Source organism: Vipera ursinii (genome assembly GCF_947247035.1).
Source record: "Vipera ursinii genome assembly, chromosome: 1".
NCBI lineage: Eukaryota > Metazoa > Chordata > Lepidosauria > Squamata > Viperidae > Vipera > Vipera ursinii.
In genome coordinates, this window is record NC_139512.1 from 43,429,626 (window position 1) to 43,456,368 (window position 26,743).

At 35.6% G+C, this 26,743-nt stretch overlaps 1 protein-coding gene across 3 annotated transcripts in view; it reads right to left on the reverse strand.

The window, feature by feature from the left end:
• Window positions 1–25,040, reverse strand: part of ZC3H14 (zinc finger CCCH-type containing 14) — a 36,135-nt gene extending 11,095 nt beyond the window's left edge. For 2 of the 3 annotated variants that reach the window (XM_083348891.1, XM_083348890.1), the window contains exons 1-12: window positions 24,901–25,040; window positions 18,279–18,321; window positions 15,715–15,829; window positions 14,591–14,631; window positions 14,098–14,293; window positions 10,654–11,074; window positions 4,932–5,092; window positions 4,395–4,495; window positions 3,477–3,632; window positions 1,608–1,682; window positions 1,010–1,169; window positions 82–305 (exon numbers count right to left, since the gene is read on the reverse strand). In XM_083348891.1, the coding sequence (XP_083205017.1) occupies window positions 82–305; window positions 1,010–1,169; window positions 1,608–1,682; window positions 3,477–3,632; window positions 4,395–4,495; window positions 4,932–5,092; window positions 10,654–11,074; window positions 14,098–14,293; window positions 14,591–14,631; window positions 15,715–15,829; window positions 18,279–18,321; window positions 24,901–24,936 (1,729 nt within the window). In that variant the 5' untranslated portion in view covers window positions 24,937–25,040. Of the gene's footprint in view, window positions 1–46; window positions 306–1,009; window positions 1,170–1,607; window positions 1,683–3,476; window positions 3,633–4,394; window positions 4,496–4,931; window positions 5,093–10,653; window positions 11,075–14,097; window positions 14,294–14,590; window positions 14,632–15,714; window positions 15,830–18,278; window positions 18,322–24,900 lie in introns of all 3 variants that reach the window. The other variant, XR_014490761.1, reaches the window with a different exon arrangement.
• Between the last annotated feature and the right edge of the window lie 1,703 nt (window positions 25,041–26,743).

Below are 26,743 nucleotides of genomic sequence, written 5' to 3' on the forward strand. Positions count from 1 at the left end.
GTAGTTTAATTTTCACTTGCCCCAAGATATTTTGCAATCAAGTTACCATAAAGACCTTATCAATGAGGATGAGAGTGTTACCATCTGTGCTGTCCAGCTGTCTGGATATAATGTGCATCTGTTGTGTGCGAAGGTTTCTTAATCCCTTGCTGCCTGTTGTTTTGGATGGAATAGGCCTAACTCCCTCCATAAGATTCAGTTCTTCCTCCTCTTGATCGGATAAGTACCCAGGAGGGCTGGGGACTCCATCCAAAGTGACTATGAACTTGGGACTAGCAGGCTTCTCTGACAGCATAAGCTGCTCTCTATAACAAAACAATAAAGAATTGTTTAAGTTACTGAAACAAGATCAAAGGAATGGTAATTGATACCAACAATTCAAGTTGAAAATGACTTGATGACATATAATCAATCAAACATAATTCGTGCAATCAATACAACATAATTATTTATAAAATACTTTTTAAGGCCCTAAAAGATTTCATGGATTAAACTACTTCCCTCCAAAATGTACAACATCCTTAAAAGGGAAATGACACTTGCGTCTCATATCCTCAGTTTGGGCAAAGAAGGAAGTCTATCCACTCTTCATAATTCTGTTCTGAGCATGCTTCTTGACTAGAAAAGTTATGACTAGTAGAATCATCCATCCAACCACCTATCTCTGAGGGCAGAAAATTCTTCTGAGCTACAGAATTAGAAGAGACTGAAAATATTTCACTGCATACAGAGCAAAAACCACAACCACCAGTCCTTAGTTCTGGAACCTAATATTCATTTTGTGCAACACACTATAGTACGTGAATTACTGGCATAGATAGATTAATCAGGGACTTAAGGAAACATATGAAATAAGTCTACCACAATCTCTTTGTCTCTCTATAAAGTGTGCTACCTTCACAGTTAAGGCAAGCAATGACCAAATTCACTATTTAGATATGCAGTATGAATTTGCCCAGTTTCCAAGTTTATTTCTCTATTGAACTAAAAGGAGTGATTTTTTTTTTACCGTGTCTGAATGAGCCGTCCTGAAAGTGCCTGTAAGGCATCTGTAGTTTTGTTCCCAACTTCCAGATTTCTGGGTATGGTGACCTCCTCAGACAGCTTTGGCTTCTTCAAAATAAATGATCTTGTATCTGTGTGGATCACTGATTCCAAGTCATAATAATCTAAATCAGAGAAAATGGCAGATGTCTCATAGAGCCTTGAAATCAACAACATACTGTAAATGGAGAGTAAGCAAAAAGCTACTCAATAAAGATAAATCATGACTACCGATCATCAAAAAAGTGGCAAACTACTCTCTGCTTAACAGACAAAGCTATTCAAACAACCAAGGATTCTGCAGCTTCTTAACACAGGAGCCCTAAAGAAATAATAAGTGTTATAACACAGCAAAGCCCAACAGTAACAATATGGTGTTCTTTCTGCAAAGCTATAAGTAAAATAAGTAAATAAAATAAATAAAAGTTTCATAAGAAGTTGGACTGATAATTCCTGCTGCAGCAGGAATTTTATCTACTAAAAAAATTCAGAAAAGAAATGCAGTTTTTTTCTAAGAGTATAAAAATATAAGATAATGCTTAAAAATACCAGCCACAACTAACCTTCAGTTTTTTGTAATATGTCTTCAGTGCCTGGCTCAATCTGGAGACGGGAAAAGAGTTGCCTCTGTTGGGTTCCTAAAATAAATTAAGAATGCAGATGAAGTTTCCTTCTTCGTCAATTCAACTTAGGGAACAACACTGTAATAACTTGCCCCATTTTTGACAAATTATTTAATTCAACATTTTCTGCATCTATCTCTATGAGACTGTTCAAATGAAATCTCCCCCAAATTCTATTTGGTAGGAAGCTGAATGTAGCCACTAGGCTTGCACCCTATCTCTATTTTCATAACTGCATCTCACAAAATTCAGGACATTACACTGTATTAAGTTTTTAAAAAAAACTAGATAAATTCATGGAGGAAGCTAATCATTCAAATTTACAGTAAAAGCACACAAATCAGTGTATTTCTGGACCACATTAGCTTTACACAATTCTATCTATCTTATATATTAAGCTATAATTTTAAATAAATCTGACAAAAATATTTATTTTCACAGGCACTATTCCCTAATAAACATATTTTGCATTTATTTTTCAAGACAAGAATTGTACTTCAGAAACGGAGAAATATTCAAAATGGAAATAATTGCATCTCTCAATTCCTATGAAGCAGGTTGGTTCCTTTAAACATACGGCAAGGCTCCCCAACTGCCAGGCCAAGGACCAGGACCAATTGGCGACTTGTTGTGCTGCCCTGCTCACTCACACACACATGTAACTGTGGTTTAGTGAGTTTATTAATATTTCCCAGCAGTTCCCTTCACCAAAAAAACCAGAATTGTCCCAATTAAGTCCAGCCACAAGCAGACCAATGTTAGTCCAGAGAGCAATGGCCAAAGAGTCCACAAAGCACCTGAAAGTTTCTCAAACAAAATAAATTCTCCAGGCAAATTTAAATCTATAACACAAGAGAGCTCACGAGTCAAGAAAAGTCCAGTTTCCAATACACAATTCAAATCAAGGCAGAAAACACACAGCTAGGAAACAAACACATTGTTCCTAGCAACTCCTCCCTCTGTCTGCTGTGCTAAGTAGCTAGCTTCCAGGGCAGCCCATCAAGAAGGACAAGGCTTTCTCCTCTCGAGTAGTCTGGCTGACCTTCTCTGCTTCTGCCTTTTCTCTGCTCTGCATGTTTTTGGATCAAGTGCAGAAGGCAGTTCCTCCTCCTCCTCCTCACTGATAATCTGCAACTGCATGTTTTCCTCAGCTGGAGCATCAGCCAAATCCCTTCCAGACAGCTGCTTGAAGCCATCAATTAATTCAGTTCCTGATGTGCCAAGAACTGGTTCATCCTCCCCTGAGCTGACATCTAGGGAGGTATCTGTGGAATCGTCTGGGGGAGTCATCACATCTATTTGAAAACGAGCCACACAAGCAGTAGGAAAGTACACAAAGCTTTATTTGCATATTCACAGGATAGGGTTACATCCATGAAACCATCCCCTACCCCTGCCACACTGCCAGAATTCAAAGCCAAAAAGGTTGGGGACTGCTGAAATACGGTAAAAATTCATTTCCTCCCCATCGCATTTCCTCGCTCAGAAATATTATTAGGAGAAGGGAAGGGGATTGTCTTAAAATTGTGTTGAACTATCTCAGAACAGTGATGCTCGCAATGAGAAACAACGTGCGATCTAAAGAAGCTTCTTTTATATTCTCCAATATACATATAAAACTCATTTGGCACCTTCTGTGTTTCTGTGCTCATCTAAGTATGTGTGAATTATTCCGGATATGAGAAAAAGGTTGAAATATCATTCTTCAAAGAGTGCATCTGACAAGGCTCCACTACAATATCTCATTATCAGTCAGGTGTAATTGAGCTTTCTGTTCACTTGAGACTATGATGGAATATTCAGCACTACCTGGAATTCTTCCTAATGTCTGTTCTCTTGGTTCTTCTTCCTGTATCTGAGAGTTTACTCGGCTTGGTTGATTCTGGCCATGAATCACTTCAAGGAGGGCTTCTTCATGAGAAGTTCGAGTTCTGGGAGCCACAGGAACTGTCTGCTTTGGTGGGACTTTCCATAAACCAAAACAATATGTTATACAAAGAAGCAAAGAATAACAGGTATTTTATCCCAAATTGTGATCTTTTAAAAATTCTGTTAAATTTAACCCAAACAATTCAGTTCCTAACTAGGAAAACTACTAATTTCAAGGTATTTTGAATTTTCATTATAAAACATTGGGCTATCCAATGTGCACATACACATTGTGCTATGGGATTATTCAGGTAATTTGCAATTTTGACTTCCAGCATTCCACATTGGTTAAATAGGCAGGGATTACTAGGAAATGTCACTGTTCACACAGCATACTTATTTAGTTCATGGTTAGAGGAGATAAGCTTTGTACAAATAATCTGGTTTACTGAGAGATTAGATAAGTTCCAAACAGACTTAAGTCTGGTTTTGGGAACTTCTTATCAAGGTCAGTTGGTAAGACGGAAAGAGGGTCCTTAATGACCCCTTAGTATTCACCACCACCTCAGCAGGCTCACAGCTAGTGAAAAAAGGTAGAAAGGTAATAGGAAAGAAAAAAATAAAAAAATTAACAAGTGCCAATTTACAAGCAAATTTTTGCTTGTAAAAGGGCTATTATGGATGAGGGATATGGGCTAAAAAAATTCAAAAGGAGGATCATATTAATGTGTTGCAGCAAAAAGCTTGTATCACTCTAAATCAAAACTAACTCATTTTGCTCTAAGTTCTTTTCCCCAGATGTGTACAGTATCATTCTACATTCACACTTCCATAGAAATCATTCACAAATTGATCTACCTGTAGCATAATTAGTTGTCTTTGTAACCGATTCCTGAGCTTCAGATATAGCTTTCAATATTAAATTCTTATTAGCTTGTTTGGAAGGTGGCAGTGAAGGCCTAAATGATTGAAATAAAACAGATATAAGGATGTTTAATTAATAACCTCCCTTTTTAATTACATATTTATTTTTTTGCCACATATCATTTTCAAAAAAAGGATTGAAATCCATAGAGATACATTAACAGTCACTCAACTCAATGGTGGCTAAATGGTCACTTTTTCTCTTTCTCATGGAGATACTTCTATTCATCTCTGCATTCAACCTTGCAAAGTATGCTACATTTCACAGCCACTTTATAAACTGGGCCTCAAAACTATTATCAGCAAAATCAAGTATAGAACCTGCCTGAACCAGAATATATGAATCTAAATGGGCCCTACAGGATCATACCAGAGGCCTATCTAGACTTATTGCTGTCTAACATAAAGCTACTGGTTATAAATGGTAGTATAATTAGAAAATACTTAAAAAAATAAGAGAGAGATCACTACCTTCTTTCAGGTTTTGCAGGCACAGAGACACTGCTGGAGATGCCTCCCAGTCGCAGACCATAGTCATCTTCCTCTTCTTCTTCCTCTCCATCATTACTGAACCGTTTCACTTTGACTACTGAACTTACAACTGGGAGTTTTCTCTTCCTCAAAGTTTCCTCCTGCAGATAATAGGATAATATTTTATTTGATAAATCTGATCTGCCAGTCAATGTATTTCCAGGCCAGGGTAACTTCCATGTCCATTTTACTTTGAAGATTTATGTAAAAGATTTCCTGATTTTTCAGGAGTACCAGCACTTTTTATTTCTTTCCTTTTGTATTCCCTTCCTGCAAATTACTAAGGGATCACACAGCAGGACAAAATAAAAGAATATCACACAACAATATGTTCTGAGAGCCGTCCCATGCATATTGAAAACAAGAAAAGTTTAAAACTCCTCTGTTGAATCCTTTTTTAAAACTAGATGATGCTAATATGAATTGATTTGTGCCATTTGATTTAGATGCCCTGTTTTCCTAGACCAGGTTTTAGGGGAGATACATAGTAGAGAACATTGTCTATTTAGGATGTTTTAATGTGTGCACATGTGGGTATGTGTGTGTGGAGGGAGAGGAAGAGGTGGGGGAGAGAGAGAGAGACAAGAGAATAAAGTGGCTTAAAACAACAAAAAATGCAGCATGGGAATGGGATATTGGTTCCCCCATAAGACTGTGTTTAGCATGTTGACAGCTGCTCTTCATAAAATGATTTCAGAAGTTTTAAAGAATCTTAAACATCTGCCTTTAACATCTGCAAGCCTGAAAATGTTTTTGCCCCTTGAGAAGTCCAAAATACAAAAATGGCTGATTTTTTTTACTCCACTCACCTCATTGTGAGGATTTTCTGGGGTGAGGGTAGGGATGCTAATGAGCTATATGTAGTCTTGGCTTAGTTTTTGCTCCCTTTAAAGAAACAGTGGTAATCGCCATCAAGAAGGCAGGACAAGAAGCAATGGATGGAAACTAACCAAAGAGAGAAGCAACCTAGAACTAAGGAGAAACTTCCTGACAGTTAGAACAATTAACCAGTGGAACAACCTGCCTCCAGAAGGTGTGAATGCTCCAACACTGGAAGTTTTTAAGAAGAGATTGGACAGCCATTTGTCTGAAATGGTATAGGGTTTCCTGCCTGAGCAGGGGATTGGACTAGAAGACCTCCAAGGTCCCCTTCCAACATCATCATCATCATTATTATTGTTGTTGTTGTTGAAGGCTGTTGCTGGCCCTGATCAAGTAACAAAAGTCAGGACAGGACTTTAAATTATAAACATGTGAAGGAGGAGATTTTTAATCCAATTATAAAAATAACAATAAAATCAAATTTGGATAGAGTAAAACTTTGTCCAAAGCTACATTTCTTTTTGAAGAGGAAAAAACATTCTAGCTGTTTTGCATAATAAACAATACAGTAACAGTAGAGTAAAAATGACAAACTAGATTATACTTTGGGCGGCGGCGGGGGGGGGAATGTTTATTGATTTTGTTTAGATAATTAAATATTTCTATCCCATCTGGCATGTATTTTATCCCAAGGCAGCATATAGAATGAAAATTTCTTATTCAGGAGAATATCAGTTCACATTTGGAGGACAGATTCTGCATATTTATTTTATACCCGCACCCCTTCCTGTTTCCATACAAAATATCACAATGAAGGAACATAAACAGATTCACAGAAGCATTCCTCAATATTCTAGTGCTACTGGTATTTTTCCATAAATATTTTTGATTCAACTTTATCTATGGCATCCAGGTCATGATTGTCCCAAAAATGCTTTTTCAAAAGGCAACTGGACTTTCTTTGTTTTTCCTTGAACACATTTCCTTTCTCATCCAAGAAGCTTCTTTAGTTCAGTTCTGATCTATCAGAACTGAAGAAGCTTCTTGGATCAGAAGCGAAACATCTTCAAAGAAAAACCAAGAAAGTCCAGTTGCCTTTTGAAAAAAGCATTTTTGGGATTCAACTTATTAAGTAGCCTTTTCCAACTATATTCTGAGCACACATTCAGCAATTATGGATATTTTAATCTGATGCATCTGGAAGGCAGCATATTTGTTTCAAACATTTAGAATCTCCGAGCTGGATAATTCCCAGATCAATTAGTTCAATTCTCTACCCCATACTTTATATCACAGCTTATATTTAAAACAATGCCAAATAATTGGCAAGAAGACAAATTATATTTCCATTGCTCTTTCTTTTCTGTTTTATCTTTCCAGATGTTAAGGTAATAACTAGATTTCACTGTAATAAGGGACAATTATGTGTGTGTGTGTGTGTGTGTGTGTGTGTACGGGCGTACGGGTGTAGGTATTTGTATGTATGTATGTAACTTGTGTATATGTGTGTTATGTATGGGTTTGGGTATGCTTTCTTTTGAGAGCAGGCAATAGAATTTCACTTTTAATGTGTGCCAATGTGCTCACAGTAAAAAATGACAAGGTTATCTTTTGGCATACAACATTACTTTGCTGGACTTTCAAAATTCAGTACATTTGTAGCTCCTTTTTTCTTTAATGTATTCATATATATAAATGTCGCATTTGATCTCCAAGGCAGAGCAATGCAGTATACTGAGGAGTGAGATAATGTCCAAGATAAGATTGCTCACTATATTTTGTAGAACAGAATTTGAACAAGAATTTGAATGAGTCTTCCTCAATCAAACTAATCACAATCAGTATACTTTAAATTCAAGCACTGTATTATGTGTGCACAATGCTGGGAAGGATGTAACATACATGTATGCAGTCTGAAACACAAATCACAAAAGTTTTGTTTTGTTTATAACAGAGTAAATTCCATTGTAAAAATAACTCACAGCAAATCTTTAAAAATGCAAATACTCAAAATATCTACAATGGCAATAAGATAACATTGAATAGATTTCCCAGAAATCTTTGTGGATGATTTATTATCTGTCTGAACAGGTTATAATGGAGAGGAGGAAAGATAAAAATTAGGAAAGACAAGAGCCAGCAAAAGATTGTATTTGTATAAATTTTTGTGTATAAATTACAAAATGCAGCTTAGCTAGCAAGCTTTTAAATCAGAATCTAAATATAATATACAGAAAATCTTCCTTGAGCATATTCCATTCATATATATATATATATATATATATATATATATATATATATATATATAACCAAAGGATTAGAAATGTGAAATGTGTTATCGTAAAAAGCTCTATTGATATCCCAATTATTTGTCCATTATCAATGCCCCATGAAAAACTTGAGAACATGACATCTGGTTATACATCAAGCAGGTACAGAAGTCTTCAATAACAGTATATTCTTAATAAAGGAAAGGCAGCAACAATTACCATCCTGACAGACGAAACAATCTGAGGTTAATTTCCTTTGGTAAATAGCTGTTAAGCGAATTTGTTTTGAAAAAATACAGGAATCATATATTTTATGAACAAAGTGCTGCTGTCTGAATTTTGTGCTAGAATTCCATTCCACCAACAATGAAATTTGATTCCTAAAAAACATATTACCCCATCTATAACAGATGAAACCTGACAATCTGACAGATCACATAGTAGACTCACAAGCAGTTCCTTTCCAAACAAATCAGTAGTACCAATTTTTTCCTTTATGTGAAGACTACAGTGTCATCAAATGTTTTGAAGATCTCCATATAAGACAGGTGTTAGCAATGCAGTGTTTGGGGATACTGTAGGCCACGACCTTCCTTCATACAACCTCTGAAAGACCCCACACACTTAAAAGTACTTTAAAAGATTGGCAAAACCTGACAGGATTTTAAATGAGAAAAATAAAAAGAATCACTCTCACATGATTTAGTCACTTAAATTTTGTGGGGAGGGGACTTGTACTATTTCCTTACAATCCCACCACGGACTAACCAAATGGGAACATTTGAGAACATGACACTATGTGCTGGATGAATTTTATAAAAGGCCCAAAAGGCTTACAATCTAAATTTGATAGAGCAAGAAACATTAGAAAGGGAGAGGCAAGGGGGTCAAGAGATGAATATTGTTTATTAATGATCAGATTTGTTTCTCAGTGTTTCAAACTGATGTACAAAGATGAAAACATATGACAGGAAAATAAGGCAAAGTACAGACTGTAAACGACAACAATTAGCAACCAGAAAATACACAGTAGACAGTAGCAAACACAAGTATCAACTAGGAGATCCTAACTAAAAATACTCATGAAATGAAGCAAAACCAAAGCCGATGCACCTTCCTCGTATTAATTCCAGTTTAACAATTGCACCTTAGAAATTAAATAGCAATTGCACATATAAACAAATATATATACAATATAAATAAATATATCGACAAATTCAGTTTTGACGTAGAGGAATAGCCTCTAAGAGAAGTCAGGACCATGCTACTTAGAGGCTAAGGCCTTGAACCTAAGCTGGAATAGATCAATAAGCAATGAAATTTGTGGACTGCCAACACTAGAATACCAACTACACCTTTTCTTGAGGTGGTGATGCATGCTTTAGTTATATCCCAATTTGTGTTACTGTAATAGTTTTGACACTTCAACTAGCCCAGAATGTTGGGACTGGTCATAGGAGTTAAATTACAGTTTTGCTCACTTTTAGTCTGTTTCTGAGGCTATGATAAAGCCATTTATTATTAGCCATTTGTTATTATTAAAACCATCAGGAGAAAATCTACCTACCACTATTACCACGCATCTTCTGAGATTATAAAGAAAAGCCTTCTTGGTGGCATCCTCAAGCTTTGAACCCTTGTCATCTGAAATTAAGCTAGCATCCCCTTTTCTTTTGTCCCTCCCAAACTATCTGATTTAGGATCAGAACTCTTTAGAAAATTGCTGGGATACTTCTGGAACTGTCAGATGAACATGGCTTGAAGAAATAATGGTTTCCTGAGTTCTCTGGACTATTTTTCACATACCTAGCTGGCTATGTTCAGTAGCACATTTCCATTCAAGTAGGAGTGGCAGCTATGCCTATCTTTATATGTATTATACTTCCCATCTAAAGCATCAATATGATGTGCATGATTCCATTTTGTCCTCACAACAACCCTGTGAGGTAGGCTGAGAAAGTGTGATTCATAAGGCTTCCTGGCTATGTAGACAACTGAACCACTGATAGGAGTAGTGGAATGCAGCAGTGCACAAAAAGAGAGAGAGAGAGAGAGAGAGAGAGAGAGAGAGAGAGAGAGAGAGAGAGAGAGAGAGAGAACTAAATTCAGATGTCCAAAAAAGTGTCTAAAACTCTAATTATATATCTCACACTGACTAAGAATTGTCCACTCTTGACTATCTGTATTCCAAGATTTTATAGGAGAGTTCATGGAAAGCATTTCCCAATGGCAGAATATATGAAACTATTTGATTTAGTCCTAGTCAATCAATCAGTGGAGTTTGTCATGCTGGAGTTGTAAACGCATTGGTCCAATCAAGCCAATGACCAGAAGAATAAAATTACGACATCTATTTGCCCTTTTAGACCCAAAACACGTATCCACAGACACTTTTCACCTCTAATCCATAAAGCATCTAGAGCCTGAATGCCACAAAGTTTACATGCCAGTCATGAGATATTTTTGACCAACATCACTATGTTTAGAACAGGAGACCTCAGGTATCCATGGAGATCTCTGTTTGTTGAGTGCATGTTAAATACTGGCATAGCTTGGACTCACATACTTACCTCACTGCTAATTTTATCAGCATTCCCTTTTGAAGGGGGCTGGTAACTCTCGGCCAAGCTGTCAAGTGCATCTGGATCACAGAGCTGGATGGTTTCCTGTGACCTATCACCCTGTATATTAAGCTGCTTGCCAGTCTGCAGGTTGCTTGACTGCGGCAACCTCTGCAAGTGAACACTCCCTTCGGTATTTCGACTAGCGGGTGGACGGTAGATTTCAGCCGTTGGGCGTGAAGAGCCATATGTTACTGTAACCAGAGGCTTCTTCCGAGGTAACCGATTCTCCTGTATAAAATTCAGATCTTCATCAATGAGATCATCTGGCTCAGGCTTAATGTCAATCACAGCTTCCAAGGAGGATAGCTCCCGTAAAGGTTTTACAGTTGACATTAACAGGGATGGTGACCCATCATGACTGGCTTGCCTGTGGAGAAAGAGGGAGATTAACTTTGTCTCCCATCTTTTAAGAAACAGCTTTGCAATAAGAATAATGAGAAAGCCAATAGTAAAATATGCACAAATATAATTTACAAATTCTGTACATCATTTGTTCATCTTAGCTATTGATAAGAAGTAAAAGGGCAACAATCTCATCTGCAAATGGCATTTATTTGACTTGACATTAGGGGGATTCTCCATTTTTCAATTAATTCCAACTGCTCTCACAACTATGATATTTACAGAGGCAGGTTCTACTGAGCTTAATTTATTCTAAAGATGCAATGACTAACATAATATTTTCTGGTGCTTCCCTGGAACTTGCCAGGCCAAACATATTTTTTATGTCTCTTTTAATTGAAAAAAAATGTAAAAGCAAAAATTAAACAAGTAGCAGAGTTAAAAAGGAAAATAAACTGGGGTAAGTAGGTGAGGAGAAAAACTAGGCAAACAAAACACAAATTTCACACTCGAGTATACATACATACATATGAATATTTATGTAATTTTAAAGAGAAATACAGGAAAGATAGCTGTCCTACTGTATCTTCTATCCATAAAAACTTTTGTAAACATGAAAATAAATTTCGAGGAGAACCATTCATAGCATCCTTAATAAATGCTGAACAGGGTTAAGCATATTTAATCTTCACTGTAGGATTTTCAAAACATTTGATTGAACTTTCAGACAGATCCAATGAAACACATCTATTATCTGGCAAATCGATATTTTATGTTGTATCAATTTATATGCCTTAGAACATATGGATAATAAATCAGTAACAGAATTCATTATGAAAAATTACTGAGTGATTTTCTCAATTTCTTACAACATTTTCTATTAAGCATAGCCTTAAGCATAAAGTTTAGGCAATCGATACCAATTCTTTATAATCACATCAGCATAATCTAGAAATTCTACTATATGGTACAATTTTAGCAGAATAGACTGCTACATATGGATTATCTTTGTAGTGAATTTTTGATAACCTGGTAAAAGAAATTTAAAGAAATTCCCACACAGTCAAAAGAATCAAATCCCACCAGATTTTTAGGGCTTTCAAGATAACCTTCTGTGCTTTAAGTAGCTATATAATGTTCATTAGATTTCCTAGCTTTATATTTAGTGTAAAGTGAAAGACAGATGATCCCGAATTTAAGGTAATTTCACTTGACCCAAAAGGAAGACTGCATAGAAATAAATACTGGTACTCATTGTTTAGTGACGACAATTGACAACTTGATTAAGTGGAGCATAAAAATCATGTGACCACGACTGTGCTTATAAATTTACACAGAATACTGACTGTAATAGCAAACACATGACTGAGAGCCATGCTGCAACCATCCTGTATGCAGGTCACAAAGCTATTTTTTATCATTGTCGTAAGTGTGAACAGTCACTGTCCGAGGCAGTCACTACAGGATTGTAATGATCAGGCTCTTTGCTTTGTTACATGACGGTTTTCAGCTGAAATCCATTCCCAAATGAAGGTTTATGTGAAGTATTTACATATGTATATGCCAAAATGTACATTTGTGTATATATACCTATGAACGGGGCCAAAGGAAAAAAAATCATATTAAATGACTAACAACTAGTTAATATTAATTCCCAATAAAACAAATCATTTAATACGTAATAGCTGAACTGGAAAGAGAAGGGGGAGAACAAAACTTAATAAAGTTGAGGAATAGAGTTAATTGAACAGGAAAGAAATTAAAAATATTAAAAGAAATGTGTTAAATAAAAATGTCATCCCATTACAATAACATCCATTACCAAATAACAGGTAATCTTCAAGCTTATTTTCAAAGGCTTTTATTTATCCTTCTGCATTTTTATCCATTTACCTTGTATCTTCCATTATTTTCAGTGAATTTAACACTCCTATACAGGTAATTATTTGGGGAGGGGAAAACATTCATAAATACAACACACAATTTCTCTCTCTCTCTCTCTCTCTCTCTCTCTCTCTCTCTCTCACACACACACACACACACACACAAATGGATTTTATTGGCTTTCTTTTAAAAAAAGCCATGAGAGGCTTTAATGCAGTGCTTTGTTCATAAATTTATTTATTTATTTGTTTTTGTTTTTATTTATTTATTTGTTTGTTTTTATATACCGCCCTTCACCCGAGGGACTCAGGGCGGTGTACAGAGCAGGTAAGAATACAGTTAAACAATAGTAAAAAAACAAATGAAACCCCAAGAGCTATCATTTAGCCAGAAAGAGATACAGGTAAGCTGGGGAATAAAAATGAACTACTATCTAAAAAAGCAGAGATGATGCTCAAGGGCAATTTCATCAATCAGAATGAATCTCCCTTTTTTTTTTTTGAGTGCCCAAATTGTCACTCAAGCCTTTTGAATTCTCAAACTGTCAAATGTGGCAACTGCTCCTTTTAAGAAATTCAGCCTTAAAGACAAGTTTACATTGAATTGCAGCACCTTACATTATTTCAGTTATCCTTCCATCAGTACTTTACCATAGACTAATATCCCCATAATGCAGATGTGCACCTCATTTTAAGCTAAACACCCAACAATGATTTATGGATTATTCATATGCTATTATGTCCCATGTTCCTTCTCTTGCATCTCAGGTCTTTTGATTCCCTTTTATTTCCAATTTCAAAGAAAGCCATCTGTCTGCTTTCAAGATTGTAAATTGAATTTAAAAACATGTTTGCAGTCCTGAAACATATACAAGTGATTGTACACATGAATCATTTGTTTTCTGGATTGGTCGCAATGAAAAATAATGTTTATCACTAAATAAGAACAGACAGAAAAATACACAAGAGGAGAAGAGAAAACATCAGCACAAAGCTTTAGTTATCCTGGGACATTATACTTGAGGGAATCAGGCAACAGCAGCTATCCTTAAGACTATTCAGTAATTTTATCATGTAGCCGAGATCTCAACCACAAATGTGTGATGTACAATACTGTTCTTCAGCAATGTATCACTAGCTCCTAATAATTCAGTGAGAATCTTACCGAAGAGCAGCAGCTCTCTGTTCCTGAGAACTTGTAGAAACTCGGAAGTCAATCCTTTCAGGTCGAGAGCTCGAGACTGTAAGAGGCTGTAGGATTTCTTCTCCAGTCCTCTCCTCATCCCCACCTGATGCACTTTTGCCAGAAGGGAGACTGCTCTCAAAAATGTTAGAGTCAGAAGATTTTAGGTTTGTGGGCTCTGGGAAAAGAAATAAAATTTGTTTCATCTCAAAATTAAGGGTGGTATTTATACAGAATCGCAAATTGCCTTCCACTATGGATTCAGTAAAAATAAACCTCCTCTTATTCATACTGTACAAGAAACAATTTTTCAACTTTATATAACACTTTTTATTGTTCTTCTTGTCTAGACCATTATAACCTTGTCTAAATAATTGAATATTTTTAAGGAATGCCAAAAATTTATATGAAAGTATGTACACGCAGATTCTTTTCTCAAGAGTTATCTCAAAGGTGTCATGTAGCTCTTACTTACCTGTAGTTACAGACCGAAGTTTATCTAAGACACCATGAAGCCTGAAAAATAAGAAAATATTTTAGTAAATTTTAAATTACAACAAATCAATTCAAGACCCCAGAGTTACATGTAGTTGCTGAAGGCCCTGAATGCAGCCCAGACGAGCTGTCACCAAACTGTATTTTTTATCATAAAGTGGGAAAATGGGTCATCATATTATTTGTAATTACATAAGAAGGTATTATAAATTGATATGAAATCAAAACTAAATTTATTCAGACCTTACTTTTTTAATCCTAATCCTGTCTACTTTCTGGAATATGGATCCAAGTATATCACACAAAGATGAAATATGGTTCCCAGCTGCTCAAAACATGCACACTTCTTGTTTTAATTAAAGTTTTGAAAGGCAGTGTAAAAGGGCTTTCTAAAGATAATTTAAGTTTAAATTAGTATCCAATACTTCCTTTCAATAATCTTGTGTTGTTCTGTACATCTTAAAACAGATTTACAGGAAGAAAGTTTGTTTAAGCTTTGATTTTTAAACTCCAAAATCATTATACTTCCTCTGCCTACCTTGATAACATTTATTTTTCTAACCCATGAAAATAAGTAGATTGCTGTCCACTGCACTGCATCCTTTTCAGACTGGTGTGGGAAATAGAAAATATTTATAACTGCACAGGAATAAATATTATTATTTAATATTTATAAATATTAAAAAAGTAGAAACCTGTATCTTCTCTACTGAAAATTGTATGGCCCCTGGGGGAGATGTTTATCTTGTTTTTGCAAGTATCATTTTTTTCTTGAGCATGCAAATTATAACATCCCCATTCAGAAAAAAAATGGTGCACATTTTTCAAAGATAATCTGAGAAGAATAAAATATTTCAATGTAAGAATTCTTAACCTAAAGATTTTCTCTTTCTAGAAGAAAACATTTTATAATCAACATGTTTCCAAAATTTACAGCAGAATAGGAAAAAATGACCTACAGAGGAAAAAAAATAGGAAAAATGTCTCCCTCCCTTCTCCAGAAGGCTTTTCATTTTTAAGGATTATTTTTACAATGCTGTAGTGCTGTATTATGTGCGTGCCTTATAATAAAGACATATACTGGAACAGATGGAAGATACATACCATACAGTAAATCTCACAGTGTTGTTTCCTAGAAAAAGGGAAAGATCCTCTGTCATCTGCTCCTGGCTCTTCTTATTGGCCACCATGACCATAATATAATCCGGCAGTTCCTCATCTGATTTAAAGAATAAAGAATAAATCTAAAAATTAAATGTTAAAGCAGCAACTATAGGTTTATCTACTTTACAACGCTTAGTCTCCCAATAGGTTAATCAAACTATTTTCCTGCCTTCATTCTTAGTCTATGAATGTGATGCACAGAGATCAGGAAGAAAAACTTGGTCTTCAACTTTCAGGAAACAATGGTGAATTGAAGACGACTCTGTAACAGCAGAGCTGATGGCCAAAGAGCTGATGAATGGATCAGTTTCTTGGAAGTCTGTCCTGATCAAAAGAGCTAGGATTACCCACAGGCTGTCTCCAGTTTTTATAGCTCGGAGTCTCTGGATAAAATCACCCTGCCTAAGCCACAGTTTGTCACTTTCAAATGGACAGTGGATTCGCCAGCTTCCTCTCATTACTACTTTAAAAGGTTGCTTATTAACAATTTTCTGCTTGTAAGAACCTTCTGAAGGGCAAGTTTCATTACACCGGGAGAATTTCCTTCTACCTGGAATTTTACTGGATAAAAATGTTTTATGTTAAGTTTAAGGTTTAAAAACAAAAACCTTAGCTTTTGGAAAACAGCAAAAGGAGGACTAGAATGTTGATTTTTGGAAAGGGGCTATATGGACTTCTAGGAATATTCTTATGGGATATTTAAAATTTTATAAAAGAATATGTGAAATTGTAAAATAAGTTGTAAGAAATCATCCAGTGGGAAAGTTTTGCTGATTGGAAAATAGATATACAATAAGAGGGGATCTTGAAAGTTGATTAGAGGGATCCAAAAAGAATTAAAGTTTACAATGAAGGAGAGCCATTAATACAACGGAACGATATTATTTGACTACAGAAATTAAGGCTGCTTGGGAACAATGTAGAAATACCTAGAAGTTTGTCTGATACTATGAAAATAGATATAGGAGGCAGCTAAGTATTGTGCAGCAGTATGGAAAATCCATGAGATACTGATCTCTCACAATGCATTCTTTGTAAATATAATTCATTTACATTTTATATATTATTACTTGGTTTATACTAGCAGCTTTAGATATTACTTTGATGTAATTTTAGATGCTGTCATATTTAATATAATTTTCATGTTTACATTATAATTTAATTTAGGCTGTATCCTAAATCTCACTTATACAGTAGAAGTTAATTAGGTTGTTTTACAAATGAATTTTAATTCTGTCTTAAACTTTATTTTGTTTAGCATCTGTATTGGTCTATTCTGCAATAAAATTGAACTGAATTGCATGTGAGAGAATATACAAGAACAAATTTTACTGAATAAAACAGAGACCAATATAGATTTGAATGTGGATTTGAAAATGTTAGACTACAAGAGTGATATGGAAAAGGATTTGAGAACAGTTGATGTCTTAATAACTAAAGGAGACATATAAATAATAAATCGGAAGAATAATTTGAAAAGTTTCTTATTTTGGATTTACAAAATAGATGCGTTAAACTACTGAAGTTGTTCCTGAAAGCAGCCAAAAAGAAAATGATAAGAAATTAATGTGAAACATTTGATGGGATTAAAGAGCAAGCTTTATAAACGTAAACTGTGGGAATATAAAATGAATTTATCTGACCAAAGTTAAAATGAATACGCTGTGGTTCCTGCTAGCTATTAATGGAATTGCTTTTTTATTAGGACTAAATGACGAGATATTAAAGATCTGTTTATAAAGGGGAAGGTAATTCTTTTGCTTAATTTCTTAGAGAAAGTGATAAGCACAAATAACAAAATGGATTTATTTGATCAAGATCAAAACATATGTGTCATTAATTTTGGTAGCTCTTAATAGACTGTGGCTGATTAGGACTGAGCAATGAGGTTTTTTTATAATTTGATTATTGGTGAGATGGAAGAGATGGAAGAGATTATCTTTTTTATTGAAATAGTAGAGGAGCTATTAAGAGCTGTTTAAACTTATCTGGAGGGAGAGGGGAGTCAGTTTTTATATATCTTTTTATTTTCTTTTTCTTATCTGTACTTTTCTCATTTCTTATATTGTTATTAGTTTTTATTAGTATTTTACCATTGTATTGTAAACTTCAACAAAATTATTATTTAAAAAATTGCTCTTCAAATAACAGTTGGACCATTTTTTTCCACATCAATCTGTCTCTCAAACAAGATCATTATCTGAAGCCTTTCTCAAGTGTCACTCCTTTTTAATGAGTTTTTCCAACTATGAAATGCTTTTCATTTTTTATTTTCCTACACTTTTTAAAACTGCTAATGCTAGCATCTCAGTGTCTAGCATTCTGTTAACGTAGTTTATATGATTTTATTTTCTATTTTTATAATTATTTGCTAGCTGTCCTAGAAGCCACATTTATGGAAGAGGAAAATGATACAAATTGGGCAAATAATTAAACAGCCTACATATCAATACAATATTTTGTATATTTTCTATTTTTACAGGTAAAATTTCTATCAAACTTACCAACATAAGCTCCTAGTTCCTGTAACTTTCCCTTTATAGCACTCTATATGAACAGGACAAAAAGGGGGGGAAACAAAGAATGCTTACTTACAAATCATAAATATTCTGAAGTTGTTTCAAACATCTCAAAAATGAAATGTTAAATTTTTTTTCCAAGGAATTACACACGAATAAACATTTTTAAAAACGTAATGAAGTATATTACTACATGTGATAGGACTGTACATGCCCTGAAAATAATGATCTAAACTATAATAAATTATAAAAGCAGAGAAAGTTAAATGATAAACAGCTTTAACGGAGTCGTAGGTTCATAGACTGCTATATTGCATATGATAACCAGATATAATACTTTGGAGATATAGTATATTTCATCTGAGTATCCTTAAAGTTAGGAAAAATCAATTATAAAATAGCCAAATTACATAATTAGGCTTTAAAACATGAACTATAAGAAATACATAGAAATGGGGTAAGAAGGAAAAATTAAAAACAGAATTGATTCTCAGCTACCAAAAGAGATAACACAATCAATTGTTATTTACAAGCTAAAGGTTTTGCAAGTGAGATAAAGCTTATGTCTTATGTTATAAGCAGCTGATGGACAAGTCCCAGAGTAAACAGACCAATACCAAGAGAGACTGCAAAACGTCTGAGTTTTGAAGAACTCCACCGGCTGAGTGAGACCCTACTTGATCAGTGATTATATATAATAATCAACAAGGAACATAAATAAATAAATAAATAAATAATAATATCCTAAATAAAACTCAGATGACTAACTGCCTCTTTGAGCTATCTGGTCTGGGCTGAGGGGTTTAATGTTTTTAAATTGTGATTTTAATTTTTGCGGCTAGACTTAATTTAATTTTATTTTATATTGTATTGTTTTTAAATTTTGCCTTGTAAACCGCCCTGAGTCCTTTGGGAGTAGGGCAGTATATAAACCGAATAAATAAATAAATAAATAAATAAATAAATAAATAAATAAATAAATAATAAATAAGTGTAGATCTCATCCTTGAATTGCTCAATATCTCTCACAGATTCTGCAGTGTAGGATTGTTCAGTTTGATTAAATATATTTCTGCCTTAACTTGGTGCCTAACAACTCTATATGCAACATACACAGAAACTGTGTACAACTTACCCACAGTGGGTCATAGAATGCAGGCATCCCCAACTACCACTCCCTAGAATTGCATTTGCAACCCTTAAAATATGTTGAGTTCACATGCTGAATTTCTGTGGGAGGGAAATAGTAATGGAAATGCAAGGCTTTTTACAAGGCAGACGATTCTCAGACCCATCCCTAAATCTAAAATTGACCACACACATAAAAAAGCATAACTTTCCAGCTCTACTCCTTCAAGTGATATCATCATATCTTCAGAAAGCCTTTTGTGGCCTGTCAGCAGGTTAGAAAATTGAGTTATGACTTTCAACCCAGGGGAATAAGCAGGGGAAATTGCTTATTATTGTACTGAGACACAGCATAATTAGATTTAGCATTATGTTTTCAAACTCAGACCATAGTTTAAACTAAGATAGAGCATCTTAATGACAACTGCACGTATGTTTGCTTTTCATTTACTTTCTTTACACCATCCATCACTGAAGCCCCAGCTGGGGTCATGATGGTAAATAGAAAGGGTGCTAACCTATAGTTATTTCCTCGTCTTCTAATACAGAGCCAAAAGCAACTACTAAAATCAAGGTTAATAAGGGCAATATTATATGCCCTTCTAGAAATTCTGAATATTTACACAGCAGTCTTCGTCCAATAGGATTAACCAGCAAGTAAATGTGCACGCAAATGCTTATTATTATTACCCATTCTGTAGGTCTTGCCTAGGATCTTTGGTCATGTAGAAGATAACTGCAAATTTGCTTTATGTAGACATAAATCTGCAATACTAAAAGCATATAATCTATTTTTTATATCTCTGCCCTGTTCACCGCCCTGAGTCCTTCGGGAGAAGGGCAGTATATAAATAAAATTATTATTATTATTATTATTATTATTATTATTATTATTATTATTATTATTATTATTATTATTATTATATAATCCACATATTTAGGTCATATTCCAAGGAGAAATAAAACATCCATTTAATTATATATTTTAAACTGTTCTGAAAACACAACTCCAGCATAGGATTATATGATTTAAAAAATGAGAAGTGGGTTGTGCTCCTTGCAAACCTTACATAAAAGTAAATCTCAACTGACTGCATGTAGGCTTTCTTTCAAGTAATCAGTGTCAATTGGATTGAGATGGGTGGCTATGAAATTGAATAAATAAATCATGCAAGGAATCTCACTGTTACATATTTTTCCTGACAAAAATTTCCACCCCTAAAACAGGATATTCGACACACCTACTTAAATTAAATGCTTGAGAAATTACCCAAGGTTACTTTTTCAGATACTACAATACAATACAGTACAGTACTTGACTTCCAATCATTCATTTTGTGACTCTTTAAAGTTACAAGAGCACTGAGAAAAGTGACAAGTGGTTTTCACACATGACCATTGTAGCATCCCCATGGTCACATGATCAAATTTCAGGTACTTGGCAACTGGCATGTATTTATGGCAGTTGTGCTGTCCCAGGATGGTGTGATCACCATTTGCAATCTTCCCAACTGGCTTCCAAGAAGCAAATCAATGAAGGAAGCCAGGCCCATTTAACAACCACATGATTCGTTTAACTGTGCCAATAAAGGTCATAAAATTGGGTGCCAATCACTTAACAATTATCTTGTTTAGCTACAGAAATTTTGGGCTCAATTGTAGAAGTAAGTCAAGGACTACCTGTGTTCTGACTTGTATGCTATTCACTATATTAACAATAAAGTTAAGGTAAAGATTCCCCCGCACATGTGTGCTAGTCATTTCCAATCACTCCAATCTGGGAGTTGAAGTCCACAAGTCATAAAAGGGCCAAGTTTGAAGACCCCAGTACTAAAGAATGATGCTGCAGCTGTGCTTCTACATTCTCTGAAGCACTTTTTGAAGATCAAGTCCAAAGCACTGCACAATCCTAATACTTAGTTAGCTATTTGATATGAAGTTAATTTCAAGCAAACAGCTTTCATAATGTTTTATAAGCTGACTAGAAGGATCTGTATGACTGAACTGAAGTACACATTTTTGGGGTTGTGGACCATGATGAAATGGTGGGCTATTGTTACTTCTGCAGAACCAAGTAAAGAGTTAACTAATCACTTTCTTGATTGAGCCAAATATCCTAAATTATCTGTTCATGAAAAGTTTTTGTTAGATAAGTTTTTGATTGTTCATACTCAACAAATTTGCTGAGCAAATGAGACAGAATTAAATGCCCATTCTTGCATACTACCTAGAGAAAAATAGTAAGAGAAAAAAATAACTTTGTAGGAATTCAATTGAACAAAAGGAAAAAGATGTTAAGGCACATTTATTTCACCGTGAAATAAAAATTGAAAAACTTTGCCATTTCTTACCAAGTAAACCTAGTTTCACTAAATGGACTACTTTGTTCTTTAACAATAAAGCTAATCAAAACCAAAGATCTCTGCTCTCCACGTTACTATAGTAACCATGCTGAGATGATTTCTGTACCTCTAGGAATTGCATAGAAGAGAAAATTATGCTAGGTAATTTGAGAAAATGAAATAGAGCTTTTCTTGTCACAACAGCATTATAACAGAAATTCTGGCCTGTGACAAAATCAAAAGCTTTATTTTGACTAGAAATGTATCCCTTCACTATTTTTCTACATAGCTACATTTGTATCAACAGAAGCATTTTCCAAATCAGTACTGAATATGTGGGGATTTCCAATTTACAAAACATTTTTAAATAAAAAGCAGATTTTATACATTTACTTTTATAGACACTGGTTATCCATTCAAATTTTTTATGAATAATGACTATTTCAATCCATAATTAAAAAATCAAAATAATTTAATAACTTATAATTTGCTCTTTTATCTGGAACTGCTAGTCCTATAAACATTTAAGCCTCTTCACAAACTTTTCCAAGCACCAAGAATCACTAGCATGTAAGCACAGTTGATTGTGCAGTGCACCAAGACCCTACATTCTCCCTGCTTTTTCATTTTCTAACTTCCTGTCGAGCACAAGAGCTGAAGATCTGCACTTTCATGTGCTTGAACACACAGCCATCTCAGTATACAGAATGAAGAACCAGATTCACATTCAAGTAAATATGAGTACAACTCCTCTTCAGACTTCCTTGCACAATCCATGGAAGTTTAAAAGTAAAAAGGCAAAGCTTGTGCAGTGGAAAGAACAAATACACGCACCCTAATCCCATGTGTCTATATATTTGAAAGAATTTGTCAGATGGCCTTCATTTTTACACCAGAGTTCAGTGGAATCATATATGAAGAAAGCTCCAAATTATTTAGGAAGAAATGGAAGATTCTTAATTAAGACTGCTGATGGCAAGGAACACTTTCCTAAGCTGAAGTCAAAATCATTGAGCAACAAAAGATTTAATGTATTTAAGAACTGTCCTGAATCAGACCACAAGTCAAACATTCTATTCTTACAATAAATCGCCAATCATATGCCTTGAAAAAGCCAGCAAGCAAGACAACACCCACCTGTTTGTGCTCCCCAGCCAATGATAGTTAGGTGTATTGCTTCTGACATTTTATTTATTTATTTATTTATTTATTTATTTATTTATTTATTTATTTATTTATTTATTTTATTACATTTATATACCGCCCTTTCCCGGAGGACTCAGGGCGGTTTACAGGGAATTAAAAACCAAAAATACAAAAGTTAAAACCAGTTTAAAAAAGATTAAATTTATCCCTGTACAAATAAAACCCCAATTAAAATAAATTAATCCTCAGCCTGATATTAAAAGTACATAACCACAATCATGACTAATGGGCACTGATTATCTTTATCTCCCCTCCATGAATTTGACCTTAGTATTCTCTTTCAAAACTCTCCAAATTCATAGATAACACTGCTTCTTGTGGTGATTATCTTTGTATTTCCATTACAGGGTAAGTGAAGCAATACTTTCATGCATTGTTTTTCATAATATTTACTAAAGAATTGTTTATTATTTAAGGCTGTGAATAATACTATAGGCTACTATGAGAAAACTGTCCTTGATTACTCTCCTTGCACCATAAATAATTCTGTGTATCTCTTTTTTAGTAAATATTATAAAAAACAATAAAATATAATTTAGTACACAAAAATAAAACTGGACAGTATCCATACAACCACAAAATTATTAAGCATATCAACAAAAAGGAGGAACTGTCCTGAAGTTTTGTAACCAGTACAATTCCAGAAATGTGATGATATTGCTCAGAAATCTTTTTATGCCTTTGCTGGAAAAAAAGACTAGTATATCTTATCTTTAAAAATATTTCTTTAAATGATCTCAAATATTTTCTTTATAGTGCAGTTGTTCCATACTTTTCATTACCTGGAGCACCTCTTCTGCAGGGTGTTTTTTTCCCCAATTTGAGGACATGCAGTTTGGATCAAAACTGTGCCCATTATAACAAGATTTGAGCCAACAGATTTTAAGACTTTATGATTACTTACTTTAGTTGCTTCCCTTTGAGTGAAGTGACAAGTCAAAAATGGTGTCTCCTTAGATTTATTAGATTGTATACCACTTTTCATTCAGGAGAATGAAACGATACAGTGTTTTCTCCTCACCACCACTCCATGAGATGTGTTAAACTAAGAAAGAGTGATTGGCCCCAAGTTAGGCACAGAAGCAACCGGGGATTTGGGCTGGGAGAGAGAATATTTTTTTATTTTTTATTTTATTTTAATTCCATTTATATCCCGCCCTTCTCCGAAGACTCAGGGCGGCTTACAAGCTTAGCAGTAGCCTTCATTCTATGTATATGCCTGCTTATTAGGGCTTTCACCTCCCCCCAAGCGGCATTATTACAAAGTCAGCTTAATTGCCCCCAACAATCTGGGTCCTCATTTTACCTACCTCGGAAGGATGGAAGGCTGAGTCAACCTTGAGCCTGGTGGGACTCGAACCTGCACTAATTGCAGGCAGCTGGTGTTACTTGAGGAGGCATTAGCCCACTGCTCCACCAAGGCTCCACCAAGGCTCCACTAGATACGTTTATTGAGAAAGACACTAACTAGCCACAAAGGAAAAGGAGATTATAGGATTTAAATCTAATGAACGTGCATCAACACGAATAACTACGGCTTCCTCCTCCTAGATTTTTACTTTTGGATACAAAATTGCATTTGGATTGTCCTTTAGCGACACGCAGCTTGCGGCGCCCATTAGTTTCTAGGGATGAAGCGAGGAGGAGGAGGAGGGAAGGTGACACTTAAAACCTCGGAGCAACCCCGGAAAAGAGGCCCACGCGCGGCAACCGTTTTGGACAAAGCAACGTTCGGCCCTGCCATTGGTTGCGGGGAGAACGAAGGGGAGCCAGTCGGGGTCCCCGCGAAAAAGGAATGTGGGGAGGGGGGAGGGGTAAACGCTTCATCTCGCTCCAAATTTTCCTCGCCCGCCTTTTCCTTCTGGAGAGGGGAGGGGGTGTCTCCTGCAGCCCTCCCCATACGCCACCCCACCGAGGTTCGCGTCTCTCACCCGAATCTTCCGGCTGATCTCGGTGCCGATTTCCATGCCCACCGACTTGGCCGAAGGCTTCAGTCCCCACTCTTCCCGAAGCCAGCTAGGCCCGAATCCAATCCGGTTAAAAGGCTGGAAGACGCAGACAGAGAGAGAGAGAGAGAATGAGAAAGAGAGGCAGGAAAAAAAAAAAAGACGGGACGAAACCCAAACAGGCCTCCGCTGGCAGCGCCTCCTTTTGGTAGTGAGGCGGTAGTGGCAAGTAGTCAGGAAAGAAAGCTCCTCCTTGCGGGCCTTACTGGACTCTAGCCCAGGGGTAGGCAACCTCGGCTCTTTTATGACTCATGGACTTCAACTCCCAGAATTCCTGAGCCAGCCAAGCTGGCTCAGGAATTCTGGGAGTTGAAGTCCATGAGTCATAAAAGAGCCGAGGTTGCCTACCCCTGCTCTAGCCGAAGCGGAGCGTCCACTTGAGGAAGGCGGCGGCGGCGGCGGCGGCGATTCTGGTACTAGCGCGCTCACCACAAGAAGCTTCTCTGAGCTGGTGCTTTTTTCTGGCGCGGCAGTCGTCTTGTGGGTTGACTGTGCAACCTGTTCAAGTCTCCTGGTGACTTAAAAACATAATTGTCAGCCGAGCAGCTATTCACCTTTGGTGGGTTGTTATGGCAACCTTCGCCACCAAAGGGTGTGTCAGTGAAGGTACATCGAAGCCCATTTGCTAAAGGAAAAGAGGAGACTCCTCTGATATTTTACACTGAAAGGCATTATGAATACACTTTTTTAATAACATGCAATTTATCCAGTTTTGAGAACTATATTGCCTTGTTCTTACATTTATTGTACATGTCACTCCATAAGGTTCTGTAGGAGCGTTTGAAAGAAAGTTTAACTCAGTTTGAGTCTTTTTAACTCGATATTTATACACTTTTATTATGTTTTTAGTGTATTTAATACTAATTTTAAAACAAGCAAAAAGTCCCAAGGCAACTTAAAAATCCTAACAGTTTATTATGGAGTATTTAAAAATGTATTGGAGGTCCTTGACTTAACGATCCCAATTGGGACCAGCAAGGTAAGTCACGTTCGGTTTAACAATCTTTTTGCCACAGTTGTTGAGTGAATCACTGCAGTTCTTAAGTGAATCATTTGGTTGTTAACTGAATACAGCTCCCTCCATTGACTTTGCTTATCAGACGCCAACTAGAAAGGTCGCAAATGGTGGTCACATGACCTCAGCATAAATACATGCCAGGTGCCAAGTGCCCAATTTTGATATGACTGCGAGAATGTTCCGATGGTTGTAAGTATGAGGACTGGTTATAAGCAGTGGTGGGATTCAAATATGTGAACAACCGGTTCTCTGTGTGGATGCCGCTTCTGGAAGTCCATTCTGGGCCTGGGTAACAAAAAATTAGCTACTGGTTCTGCCGAAGTTGTGCGAACTGGCTGAATCCCACCACTGGTTATAATGAATGGAAAACAGTTACAAATAATTTACTTTTTTGATTAATCTTATTGTGATCTAAGGTGGTATTTCTTTCTAATTGCTTCCTTAGGTTATCTCACTGAAAAGGATGCAGTGGAGATGAAGGGACAGACCAAGTAATACACTTCATGGGGGTGGGGGAAATCAAAACAAGGGTAGTTTATAAATATATTGTTTTATGTTATGCCTATTAAGGCCAAATGGTAAATTATCAGTGAAAAGAGGAGTCACACAGAAGATTTATGTAGTGGAGTAATGATTCATATTTTCATCAGGAATTATTATTCTACTTAGATTCTGTTATGCAAACAATGGGTTGAAGTTTAAACTAAAATATATTTTCAGAGACTTAAAAAGTTACAAAGCATTCAAATA